The 13,726-nt window shown below is 39.7% G+C and overlaps 1 protein-coding gene across 1 annotated transcript; it reads left to right on the top strand.

Annotated features, from left to right (window-relative positions):
- The first annotated feature begins 945 nt into the window (after positions 1 to 945).
- On the top strand, positions 946 to 13,712 carry LOC141800055 (protein phosphatase 1 regulatory subunit 3A). Its single transcript, XM_074682513.1, has 5 exons — positions 946 to 2,182; positions 6,411 to 6,478; positions 7,504 to 7,580; positions 7,911 to 7,937; positions 10,324 to 13,712. Exons 1-4 carry the CDS (start codon positions 1,317 to 1,319, stop codon positions 7,935 to 7,937), a joined length of 1,038 nt encoding a protein of 345 aa, XP_074538614.1. The 5' UTR covers positions 946 to 1,316; the 3' UTR covers positions 10,324 to 13,712.
- Positions 13,713 to 13,726: the final 14 nt, after the last annotated feature.

The following is a 13,726-nucleotide window of genomic DNA, read 5'->3' as shown; positions in this document are numbered from 1 at the left end:
GCATGTCCACTTGGGACTTCCAGAGCTTTTGTTTCTGTAAGGTTTTGGCTGGATTTTGCCCCAAATGATGCCCCTTCAGTTGAAATAACTTATTGATATGAGGTAAACTCCTGCTTGCCTAACCACATGATTATATATTCTAAAAGATGTCGCCCAGATGAGAAAATGTCCTGATATGCCCTTCAGGGTGCTTTTCCATGGGAGGAGAGATAAAGAGCCTTTTTTAGGTGCCCTGATGGTTTGACTACATACACCAAAGGTTACCCTTCCACTGCAGAAAAACATTTTAGCACAAGTGTTATGGTGTTTTCCCAAAGGTAACTCTCCTGTTGAGAAAACATGACAATGTGCTCTTTGGGTTGAGCTCACATAGAGAAAAAGTGATAAAGTGTAAACATGATAAGGGGCCCTCTGGGTGCCCTTTCAGTGCCCCGCCACATGCAGCTGGTGCCCTTTTTGTTTGTTTAGCCCCCTGCTCTCAGGACAGCTTGAGTCTGCCACTGGGCCTATGCCTCACTGTTAGATTACATAACAGTCACTTCATGGTATGCTGCTGTCAATGCACAGATCCATTCAAACACTGTATTGAAGGTCACTTTTGGGCCTGACTTGAATTACCCTGCACAACCATGAAAGAATACTATCCACTCAATAAGTAAATAAATAAATTGGCCTATGCAATACTGTCTAGCCTGCATGCAGCAAATGAAGTCATGAAAAGGGAATTTTTTATTCTGGAACTATTAACTCACTATATGAACGAAATACACTGGATCCTGAAATGGTAATCTTGGTTGATGTGTACAGAGGTTTTACTTTGATTTTTTTTTTTTATTATTATAATTGCAATTGAAAATCTATGAGAACTTGGGAAACCTTGCGTTTGGCCGATATACATGTTACTTTAACGTCTCATTTCCAGTAGTGGGCGTTTAGCCAGCCCGAACCAAACGGAGCAAGGGGGAGTCGCAGGATTATACCAACCTACAAGACAAATTCAGAGCATGGAAAACCCGGTAGGTCAGGGCTAAAATTAGCGTCCGCTTCTCCTGCCACAGCAGCCAAATTGCGATGCTTTCAGTCATGTAAACCAGGGGATACACTATCACAAGGGGCTGGCATTAAAGACGTGTTTTCCATGGGTGACATTTAACGCCACACGTTCACTGGAGAGGCTCTGTGCGTAACGCAGGGACAGCGCTGGATCCACAGTGGCTGCAGCTGCTGCGTAAAACATGAGTGTTTGGTAGTTTTTAAAAGACGCCATATGTGCTCTGTTCTTTGCACAGCTTCCATGTGTGAACATCTGTGCCAAAATGTCTTTTTTGTCCATACCGAGCCAAGAGGGTCTTTTTACCACGATTAAGACGGGCAGATCAGCAGATGCAAAAAGTAGGTCCCACGAAGACAACGGAGACAACAAGGAAGAAGAAGATGATGATGAAGACTATGAAACAGAGAATGTCCGTCTCATCCCAAGATGCTCCCCGGTGCCCAGAAAGCGAGGGGCGTCCATCTACGACGAGACAGCCGAGTACATGCGGATCCACTCGGCGCTCCCTGCCGGGAAAAGAGTGTCATTCGCGGACACAACAGGTGGGGATTTAGTGGATGTGAAGGAATTTGTTGCCTTTGATTCAGACGACGAAGAGGCAAGTGCAAGGTGGGAGGAAGAGGAGGCAAAGTACCGAAAGCCAGGCAAAGAACCGCTCTATCGTTTGCTGCCAGAGTTCAACGCGCCATCCGGCAGTACTCTGCTGCAGGCTGTGCAGGCTAATAAAGTGGAGGTTGAGCGGATATCTCAAGTTGAGGATGAGCCACTTGCCTTCACTGGGATAGTAAGAGTCTTGAACGTGTCCTTCAATAAAGCAGTTTACATCAGATCAACCATGGACAGCTGGGCTTCATACTATGATCACCCAGCAGAGTATGTCCAGGGATCCCACGATGGAGTCACTGATCAATTCTCCTTCAAGATGTCTTTTGCACCGCCTTACATCACACATGGCTCCCGCATTGAGTTTGTTATTCGCTATGAAACCTCTGAGGGGGATTTTTGGGCTAATAACTGTCATATGAATTATGTGGTGACTCTGCTCCTGTCCTATGAAGAGGATTCAGCTAATGTTATCAGAAACACGGAACATGTGAAGGGCATCCTGAAGCCTCCAAAACCTTTCAGGTAAATCTAATGACACTTAGCTTGTCTGACACAATGTAATATAATAGACCATTTGCTCAGAAACTGGTCTCTGCCTGGTGGACATTTTTTGGCCTTCGACCTCTGAAGATTGATCCCATGGCTTAAAAGTATTGGTAAACCATTAATTACAGCCTTGTAAAGTGTCAAGCCTTATAATAATGGAAATAGGCCTGAATGTACATTATGAATTTATGGTACTACATACAGTAAAGCCTGTATTGCTGTGGTATCATCAATCAATTGCCATAAACCCTCAAAGTTGACCTCTATAAAAGCAGTTAGCTCTTTTCTGAAACATAAACCCACAAAGCAAAAAAAATATAGAAACTCTATGGTGTTAGCTTACATAAAACAAAGCTAGCAATTTGTCAATATTGATTTCCAAGCAATTTTTAAAGGCCATGCCTTAGAATTTTAAAGTTCAGATTATCAAAGAGGTAAAAACACAAAAGAAAGAAATTTTATCTTAAACGAAATGAAAAGACTTGCCATGGACACAGGACTTGTGAACTTTTAGCTTCTAGCTGCTGCTTTTTTTCTGGGTGCTCCACTTGTTTTTATTTTAGCCTGGATACTTTCCAGTTACCAGCTGGGCCAATGAACATTAGCATTCTTGTCATATTCAACAAAATTGGTCGAATACAGCTGTTGGGAACTGTTAATGAAAGTAAATAAGTGTAAGCTACATTCCCCATAGCATCTGAGGGTATTGGCAGTAGGCGTATAAAGTCACCAGAGATAGCACCAGATATTGTGGTTTATTGACAGCTGCAGGGCTCTTTCCCTTATAACTCCCTCTAAGGTTTTGTGTAATGGACATTCAGCTTTATTCACTGACCCTGCCTTGTTACTGCACTACCACATCAAGAACTCAAGAAGCACACAGGATGTTAGCAAACAGTTTGTTGCATAATGCCAGCAGAAGGGTGAGCTACCAAGTAAACTGTTGATTACCCTTGTCAGGTTCTCGTCTTTGCACTCAGCTGTCTTACATTCACCCTGCCAAAGGAGACTGAAAGAGTTGTCGAAAGAAGCACCCACCCCTCAGAATGCCAATCATCCAGTGGTGTATGACAGCGATCAAAATAGGCAAAGGGCAGGTGTCGTTTTCAGGCCTGACGTTTCCCCTGCATTGGATTTACCTCTGACCTTTCTATTGGAATCATAGAGGAGCTGAGCAGTTTCAATAGAGAAGATTGGCCTTTTCCTTGATATGGTTGGAGTCACACAAACTGCCTCTCCTCCTTTACTCCCTTGGATTCAAAATATCTCTCAGAGGAAGGTTAAAGAAAGCAGGGAAGATCCCATGAGATAGCGAGGATCTACAAGAGTAACAAACCGAGTGATAAACATAGAAGAAATGTAGGTCATCTATGTTTTTCTGTGTGAAAGGAGATGGGTTGATATGGCTGGATGAGTCACTGATTAAAAAGGAGTTTGGGGAACAAAAACTGTATGGGGGCCCCAACCACAGTCACAATAATGAAATTGTAAGTTTCTTTGACGTTCATTGATAAATAGATCATTGCACAACAGCAAGTCAGACACAGGAAATAATAGATCACTGTAAAACACACGAGTGCTGGAAGGTGTTACTGAGTGCTAATATCAGTGACACACTCACAGTAAGTTCAGCTTTTTCTTTGAAGTGCTGGTTTGATTTATATTTAACTGAAGCGTATCCACCCCAGGTAAATCTAGATATAGCACAATGATGCAGTGTTGCAGAGGTGAGAGCAGAGAAATGCTGTTTTCAGTTTCAGTCCATGTTTTGATATTACTCAGTTACACTCAGTCTTGAATTTTTTTCTATGACCAGGGTGACTGAACCTCAACCAGACAACTGGACTGTGTTTTACTTTGGCGGTGACAAATATGGTCACATTAACTATCTAAATGGGTTTCTATCAAATGTCAAAATTAAGCCAATGGCCAAGTGCTGAGAACTGCAGTTCCTGGGTTGTCCACTTGAGGGTGGCTTCAAAAGCCACTGAAGCAAAACCACCAATTCCCGCCCTTCCAGGTACGAACATGCTTAAAGCCTGGTTCAAAAAACTATTTTGGTCTGGATATATGTTTTCTTTATTTGCACATACTATCCTAGGGTAAAAATTGTATAACTCGGTTTTGGTATAAGGTTACAAGCGACACAGCTGATTTGACAGACAGGCGGGCACACTGTAGTTATTAGTGACGAAAGTGAAGGATCATCTCAGCTCCACGTCATCACCTCTTGCTAGATCAAAGAAAATTTGGTTGAGTCAGTGTTTTTAATATGGGGACTGCTGTTGATAGGCCTCAGATATCAGCTTTAAAAACCAGTGTGATGTCCATGTGTCATAATGTATGGTCTCTGCTTTTGTACGTAGACATGCAAACACATCAGCCAATACAACCATGCCTAATATGTCAACGACCATGCCAACCCTAGCCCTGGTTACATTATTTGGCTAGCCCGATATGTCAACAAGCTAGGATTGGTCATTTCCAGAAATAGGGTTATATTCAGATGTAGTTAGAGTTTATTTTTTCAAAATAAACAATAAACTTCTTTTGCTAACCAGGGAAGTGAAATACTGATATAGTTGTATAGAGCGGCTATGCTCTGGAGTTTAGGTTATATAAAAGTAGGAAGCACAAAAATGTGCCACTTTTAACTGATAAGCAACTATTTAGACAATTATAGAAATAATTTGGTAGACAAAGAAACACATTTGATGACTCAGCAGATGAGCTATTTTAAGCCTAAAACACAGATTGAGTGTTAGCTGAAACATTACAAAAAGATTCAAGGCCAATTTCTCACAGCTACCCTCTACTGGAAACCTAAAACTTAACAGTAGGACAGTGGTACTTGTTAGCGTCCCACCTTGAATGTGCTGTCAGAAATTGTTTGAGTATGATTTGTAATAATAATCATTTAGAGTCATTCATCCAGAGAATTCTTTATAGAGCTTGTTAACCACATGACTTTCTCATCATATTTCTAAACATGTTTTACCAGCCAATAAACAACCGTCAGGGCACTAAGAAGAAGGGTATGAACATCTCCTAAGGTTATTTCCACTCTATTTGTGTAGCTCCTGTCACATGCTCTCCGCACTTCTTGACCTGTATTTGATTTGGCATCTTTTGCAGGACTCCTGGCAACTTTGCTTCTCCCAGCCTTGTTCTAAAGGGTCCCCCCTTTACAGCAAAGACATCTGCTTTGAATTTTGAGGATGATTTTAATTTATATTACAATTTTAATCGACCAACTCTATCATTTGTGCTAAAAAAGAATTTGCTGCCATGTCATTGTGGTTATTAAATGGATTAAATGAGCTTAGGGGGCCAAATGTATCCACCTACTGATTGTCAAAACCATGTTTGAACTATCTGTTTCAATATTGAAATCTGACTCCTGCCAGTTTTTATTATGCTTGCACTTTTCAGTGACCCCTTAGCCTCAGTCCACAGTGACTCATTCAGCAATTTCCCACCTCGCTGTCTATTTTAACAAACAGTATAATGAGATGGGTCATCGCTGAGGCTTGTGGCTGTGAAACACTCTGCTTATCTGGTTTGGCAGTTCAGAAACAGAGGTGTACCATTCTAAGATACATCACGAAATAAGCAGGCATGTTCAGAATAAATGTCTTATTCATCTCACGAACAGCTGGTCAACTTCACTCAGCGCTATGTTTAATCGTCCAAAGCAAGTGGTAATTATGTAAAAATGTGCCTTTTTCTTTCAACAATCCATTATTGTAACAGTAATTCTCAAACTGATGTCTTTCATGGTATAACAATGCATTTTCCTCGGGATTCAATGGTACCTTAAAGCCACAGAATGAGTCAGAAACACAGATTTGTCTGACTAATCCTGTGGAGGATTGGCTACAAAGCCATTAATCACAAATGGACATGATCTTGTCTTGCTGTCCATCTGCAGCTGCCAACTGAGTGTATCCATTGTTATAATTCCAAATTTCTGACTTGCTGCACCATCCCACATCTCCAACAGAATGACACAGTTAAAAGATGACTGCTTTTACATTTTATTTAAATAGCTCCAACTGGTCTTTTTTTTTTTCAGATCACATATTTAGTCAATGATGTAATGTTGTTTCCTAGGCATAGCTTTGGTGTAGAGATATGGTCCCATTCTATAATTTTTTGTTACATTATCTTAAACCTAATTTTCTCTTCTTCTTTTTTTTATTAGTGTGGATTATTACGATGATGAAGATGATGATGTCTTTGATACAGGAAATGAACCAGAAAAGAAAGAAGGTAAAGTATGAGATTGTTCAAAATTCCTTTTCACATCTTGATTTATGTAACTGAGAACTGAAGACTTCCTGTTACCAATTGAAACTAATTAAACAACACATTGTTGGAGATGTAGAACTGATCAGTGAAGTCTAATCTTGAAGTGTTGCACTGTCATCAAGCTTGGGTACTCTAGATGCAACAACAGGGCCTGTGTCCATTGCCTACATTTTCAACAATGGACGCACACACAATCTGAGGTTTTAATGACATCTTAAAAAGAAGATTTTAGAACAATTTAGAGAAATGGTGCCCAAGCATTGGCATCAGCTCTAGACCTCCCTAGAGCCCTAGACCTACAAGAACTTTGATGAATCATGTTAACTAAGATGATACAAGAATTACACCCCTTCAGGATTGGAATGGTCATTGAGAGAAGAGGGGCACTGGTAAACAGATAAAGTGTAAAATAGTCCATAAGATTAACTGAGAACACACTGAGTGTTCAGAACACTTAATTTCATCGAATTTGTGTAGAGAAATGTAGGTGCTGCCAGAGCAGAAGAAATAGCTACAGTGGAAACAGGCCCTTTTTTTTTAATAAACACACATTCCCTGTAGATCTCAGCTTGTAATTGTAATTGTAATTCAGGGGTAGCATACTTTGAAGGTTCCCAGTCCACAAAGAACTTGGCCTTCATAGAAAAGCTAGTCAAAATGAGATCTGGTCTGCGGGATTTCTTATTTACCTCACCAAATGTTCCAGCCCTATGCCTCCTGTTAGGAAAAGTATGCTTAGAAGCAGCTGGTCTTGAGATGCACTGTTCAAAGGATGCAGACCCTGAATTATGACAAAGTGATGGACTACCTTACCCTACCCTGACTTCTGACCTCATCTGGGTCGATGTTCCATATTTACAAAGTTCTGCTTCTTTCTTAAAGATGATGAATGAATGATTAATTAGTTTAATTCTGGTAACAAAGGTTACTACTTTTCCTCTCTCAGACCACTAAGGTTCTATGATGTATTTGTCATTTCTTATCAGCACCAGAGGCAGGGACCTCCAAGCCAGGACTTGTCAGACCTACAGCTATCGCCGTGCAGCCAGAGATCGACATTGAGGTAAGGATGAAGTTAAATAATAGTAAAAGTAATGGAGGAGATAGCTTTTCATTTGTTTGATTTTTTCATCAGCTGGAGGTTTTATTTTCTCTATATATTTTTTATGGCTTGAAAAAGTCACATTTATGTCTTTCAGAGAAACATTCAGAGAATTCTTTATTGATAATGCTCAGATTATCTTATGATGCATGCAGTTGTTGACATATTTCCCGATTAACATGTAAACACAAGAAGTGCTCTATCCACTTATGCGATTCATGTTTCTAATAAAACAACTGCTCAACTTTCTAAGCTTATCATCACTGGCTTGGTTGTTTATGTTGTTTACAGCTCATTGAAGCTTCAGCAACAACCTAGGTAATGTTTCGCTTCTTCCCCACTGTGGCACGAGTAATGTATGTCAGCTTTATTCTGTTTCCACACATGATGCATGCTGCTCTTAATTTATGCACCTTTCAGCATCTCTTTTTCAATTTAAAGCAGTTCTTGTTTCAGTCTTAAGTTATTCCAAACTCTAATTTTCGTTTCGACATAGTGTAATGTCTCACGCTGTCTATGTGAACTGTCTGTGGTTATGACCAAGCTCTGTGATGAATGTTTTGTGAATGTATTTTTAAAGGACTAGTTTCACATTTTTGGAAGGAATAACAAAAAAAATGTTTCATGCCGGAAAAATATTTAAGCCACAAAACTGCTAGCTAAGCACAAAGATGGGGTGCAGGAGAAAAGCAACCCAGGCTTTTACAAGTTATCAAATTCACCAATAATTCTACTAAATTTTCCCTCAACTGTGTCATTGATGTCATGTATGTGGATTAGTTTCTTCTTTCAGTCTATGCTCTAAGCTAAAGTAAGGTAAACCAAGCTAAGCTATGTTTAGCTAACCTGAAAAATCTCCTGGCATAAGCTTCAATTACGATCAGACAAAGGAGTGGTGTCAATCGCATTTCCTTAGCAGGAAGACAAACGAGCTTAGGTCCAAAAATGTTAAACTATTGCTTGTGATGTTGATGTATCATGAAGGATTAGCTTTGTCACTTTTGCATAGCTAACAACGAACAAATGTCCTCAACTTCTGTGTGTTGGGATGCATTTTTCACTTAGTAAAGAAGCTGTAAGGTTTGGTGAGCAATTAGACCCAAAATAATTTAAAAGTAGAAAAATAATGTGCCCAGGCAATAACTTGAGGTATCTGCAGGAAGAATCTGGAACAAAATGAGAGCTTGACAAGTACTGTAAAATGTGTTGTACACAATGTACTTTTATTCCCTTTTTGTCATTTTAAAGCTGTTTTTTCTGTATTTTTATGCCTTTATTTAGAGACTACAGGACAGAGGATAGAGTAGGCAACAAGTTGAGGGTGAAGAGTGACATACGGAACAAAGGCCACCGGCTTTCAGGCTAGCCTCAGTGGGCTCGTGGCCTAATCGCACGGCTATGTCAGCTCCCCACTTTTGTTGTCATTTAAAAAGGAAGCTGTATAATTTACACCAGTGCAACCTTTATACCAAAAAAAGATGAAAGAGGTATGCTGTAACATTATGTTACCATGTATTACTCAGATGATGGCATTCATAGAAACAAGCAACCATCATTCTGAATAGAAGACAAGTTTAGTAGCTCTAGTTGTAAACAACTTCTCTGTTGTTAGCTTGCGCTGTGCATTTAAAGAAAATCAAGCTAAGGAATTAACCTTGTAGAGTTTTGCTTTGATTTAGAGGATTTCCCATATTCAGACAACAAATCATCAGAGAACACAAATCTTATCAAATTTATAACAGCATCTGCACCATTCTATGGCAAGTACTCGCCACACAAGCATATACTCACACAGATGCCCAAAGCTTCTGGGTTAGCGGGACAGCAAAAGCAGTTACTGGAAAGAGCTTCACAGCCAAGCAAAAACTGCAGGTTCAGATTTTTCAGCTATTTGGGATCACAGGTACACAATTATGTTTAACTCAGTAGTTCAGTAATTTTGTGACTATATGACTCAAAACATCGTGTCAACTGAGATTTCCATCTGAAATTGTGTCAATAACGTGTTGTAAAGTCTTAATAGATTCCATGCAGCCATGTTTATCTAACACATACTTCACCTAGGCTTTTCTGTTATTTGTGTTTCATGTGTCTTGCTCTTGCACTTTTTCCTCTGGGTGCTGTTATCTCTTTTGTATTTTTGTTGTTGTGATTTTATCTCAGTATGACCTTGGATGTTTGTCACAGCAGCCTCACAGCAGGCAGAGCCTTTTTTAGATTACCAGCTACTTTCTTTTTTGAATAAAATCAAGTGATAATGAAGATAAGATTGTTTCAGGGGTGGCATTACTACAATTTATTGGCATTCAAAGAAAAAGTAATAACTCACTTGTTCTGTGTGTAAATATGTGAACCTGAGGGTAAAATAATTATAGGAATTGGACTTTTTCCTCTCTTTGATTTAGTACGTAAATGTGTTTGGACTCTTAAGAGGATTTTCCTTGTAAAAAAGGAGGTTAAAGCAGGAAAATCTGCCAATAATTTTCAAAAAGATGAGTCATTCCCGTCATACTGTTCCTGTTTTGTTTGCATTTTCCTCACAATTACACTGTCAGCATGGGATCTATCTCCCAGAAAAGCATTAGTATGCACCAAAATGCTTTTCGTCTCTCTGTGCACGATGTTAATGTAGAATACAAATCTCTCCTCTTTGTCTTTATACTCTCCTAGCTGTCACTGTTGTCTCACTGTTTCGTTTTAACAGATTGGAGTTCACCCATCTGGTCCCTCTGTCCCACTCAACAAGGAGCTTCCATCTGTTGATGGCATACTGTCCTCTCACACTGTATCCCCAGGTGAACAATTCCCCTGTACGTCTTCCGAAACCACACTTAAAATCAAAACCGCCTTTGCACCCTATGCTAGTGCATTAGTCCAACCAAATAAGTCACAACCCTTCCCCAGACTCCACTGTGAATCAGGCGAAAAAGCGTCAGAGCGACAAAGTAGTAGCTCTGCTCAGCTGCCTTCTCTGCAACAAGAGTCAGGGCCGAGATCAGACAGCTCCCAGGGCGAGGAAGAGGAAATCCCTCCCTCAGAGGCCCCATGTGTGCATCTTCCCACTACGGACATGAATCTGAGGCAGACAACAAGAGAGGACAAGTCAGTCAACAGCCCCGAAATTTGTCCTTACCTTGAACTTCTTCCTGAGTGTGTCTCTGGCTTTGAGCAAGATGCTGCAGAGGGATTGAGTGAACTCGTTGAAGGATTATTAGAGGGTTCCAGCAGGTCAGCTATGCATCATGAAGTCAGTACACCTGCACTTATCCCTCGTGTGGCAAAGACTCTGGCATCTCTAGAAGCAGAAGGTGGAGCTTCAACATCACCTGAACTCACAGAAACCCCCTCAGTGAGCACAGGTGTCACTGAGGTGAGCCGACACCCTGCTCTTGAGCCTGTCTCTACACAAGAAGACAAGGAAGATACAACCCAGATTTCCCCTGACACGTTATTAAAGGATCCACCAAACACACAGTCAGAGGTTTCCAAGCTGCAGACTGAGCATGACGTAACCACAAATCTGATGCCATCCGTCATCTTTATAAGTGGAGTTATCTCTCTTTTGGTAGTGTTGCAGAAACCCAGCGCCCTCCTCTTCTTTGGACTATTTTTGGTCTTGTTCCGGTTGTGAATACACCACAAAAGTTCACTCACTCACTCAGAGGTCTGTTCTCAACTTAAGTGCCTTTTCATGATCCTAAAATAAGCCAAAAGTTAAAACAAGTTCATATTGAAGCTGTGTACCAGTGTGTGTTCTTATCAGATACAAGATACAGTTTATGAGCATTTTAGTGCAATGTATGAAACACAGAGAAAGTCATTATAAAAGTGTTTGTGAGAAAATTGTACAAATGTGGAAGTAAATGTGGACGTCCTATTTTTACATCAGCATTGTGATCGTACTAATGCTCAAGCAAAGTGTTGTTTTGTGTGTCTATAATGACTTCTTGAGTGGGGGTGGTGTTATATTCTGATTTATCCAATAAGTGCTTAAAGCACATTTTGTGTTTTGTAATGTTGTAAGTCAAGCTAAGGTTGTCGTCTTTAACCATGCTGCCACCTGTTTTGCGTTATATGTGTATAATGATGGATAAAAAAAAATACATTACCATGAAGAGACGTATTACGTTAAAGGAGTTTTGTTTACAAAATGCAAAAGAAAAAGAAAACATGGGTATATAAAGTATTTTGCCTTAATGCCTAAAAAGTAGAAAATCAGAACAATTCCTAAATATGGGAAGAAAAACGTTTGTGTGTGTGTGCGAGTGTGTTTGTGATTTAAAGTGTTCATCATAAAACACCAGCCTTTTTACTATTGCACAAAGAATACGACTTACAGTTGACATTATTCTCACTGCAGCTGTATTCCTCTGACATCAGCCCAAATTTTGGTTTATTTATAAATATGGTAAATCTTAAAATTTCATGGCCATCTGGTTTGTCAGCCACTGAAAAGACAATTAGTAATGGAAATCTTAAAGACAACAAAAAAAGTAGTTTCAAGTTAAAACCACATGTTTATTAAAATTTTGCTCCTGGCAGATCCCAGCTAATGTTAGCATTCTGCCAGTTTGTGGCTTATATTATTATCAGCTAGAGAAGGCGCTAAATGCTAGCATCACTTTCTGAAAGTGAAATACTTGATTACCCATGAGCTTTCACCAGGCAATGTCAGTATTAAACCCTTTTATTCTGCTAATATGGCTAGCTGGAAAATTACCCCTTTCCCCATATTCTCATCAGCAACCAAAAGGTATTCAGCATTATGCCAGTTTTAAGCTAGCAGTATAATTAGCTATATGATAGCTCATCTCTTTCACTACTTTTTGAAACAGTACAGTAAATAGTGGGACACAAACTTCACAACACAAATAGACTTTGTGACACTGTGTCTAAATACGGCAAACAGAGCAGCCAAAGCTAACATTCACCATTCATTCTTCCAGAAGGCTACAGTTAGCTAGCAATTTTAATCTTTTTTTCCTGTTATAGTAAGCAAAAAAACAGGTAGTCAAGTTTTAGGATTGAACTGACAGTTGTATTAGCCACGAGGTAGCTAAATCCTTACCCTAACTTTTGAAAGTGTTGAAACATTGAGCATTGACAACAGCTAATCTTAGCATTTACCTCTTCCTTGCAATCATAACAGTAAACAAGAAACTAACCCTATCATAGCAGACAATTTTGAGTTACTAGCATTCAGGCAATAGCAACATTAGCTCGAATGCAGCTGAATTGTTGTATTCCTTTTTGAAGTGTTGTATTAATAACAGGATGGCATAGCTGTCAGTCTACAGTTTTGGCTGGGAAACTACTGTATTTTAGCCTTTATCCCGCAGTCTACTGGTTTTAGTAGTCTACCATAAATCTCTCATTTTATAACAAAACAAAATAACATTCCTTCGCCTCTCCAAACTGGACTCTGTCACTGGCCTTGGGAGAACTGCCATCTGCAGTAGCCTGGGTGGCAGTTGTTGTTAGGTCTTGGCCTGTTTTGGCCAGGAAATCACCGTATGTTACCCCTTATAGCTGGGTTAGATGACTCACAGCAGGCGCCAGAAGATTTCTCTTATTTCCAAATCCAAAACTTGACTGGTATGGGATGGTAGTAAGCAGACTTAATAATTAGCATAGCTGATACTGGTGAGCTACAAACATGCAAAAGCTAATGTTAGCATTTAACTTGTTTAGCATTTAGATGGTCACATCATACCCTTTTTTGTATCATGATGAACACTGAAAAATACATGCTAGCATTCAGCCTACTTCTAGCTAAGAGGTGTCTCAATGCTAACTCTGTTACCTTAATGGCTATTAAATGTGTTGTTTTAACTTGAATTATAACTGAGTCTCCCTCTTACCAATCTGAAAGATAATACACTGCTAAAGAAAACCAGCATTTAACCCCCCACTCTTCATGGCCACTGTGATTATAGTGAATAGAGAGTCTTCCTGTTGAATCTTGGGCTTAAAATCATCTGTCTTTTCACATTTTTTAGCACTTCATTGCCAACCTCACGAACAGGCTGAGACACTGAATGATGTGTTTGAAGTGAACAGTGTTTTTGCAGTGTATTGCCATTAAAACACGGTCTCATACCCTGCAT

Source organism: Halichoeres trimaculatus, unplaced genomic scaffold (genome assembly GCF_033239565.1).
Source record: "Halichoeres trimaculatus isolate MK-OKI-2021-1 unplaced genomic scaffold, fHalTri1.1 fHalTri1_scaffold_11, whole genome shotgun sequence".
Classification (NCBI taxonomy): Eukaryota; Metazoa; Chordata; class Actinopteri; order Labriformes; family Labridae; genus Halichoeres; species Halichoeres trimaculatus.
This window is presented reverse-complemented; position numbering and strand designations above follow the sequence as displayed.

Bases quoted from the DNA above. Each gene is read 5' to 3' on its own strand.
- LOC141800055 (XM_074682513.1), top strand. From the start codon at position 1,317: ATGTCTTTTTTGTCCATACCGAGCCAAGAGGGTCTTTTTACCACGATT. The intron at 6,479-7,503 runs GTAAAGTATGAG...ATTTCTTATCAG, and splicing joins TGAACCAGAAAAGAAAGAAG to CACCAGAGGCAGGGACCTCC. The intron at 7,581-7,910 runs GTAAGGATGAAG...TGTTGTTTACAG, and splicing joins AGCCAGAGATCGACATTGAG to CTCATTGAAGCTTCAGCAAC.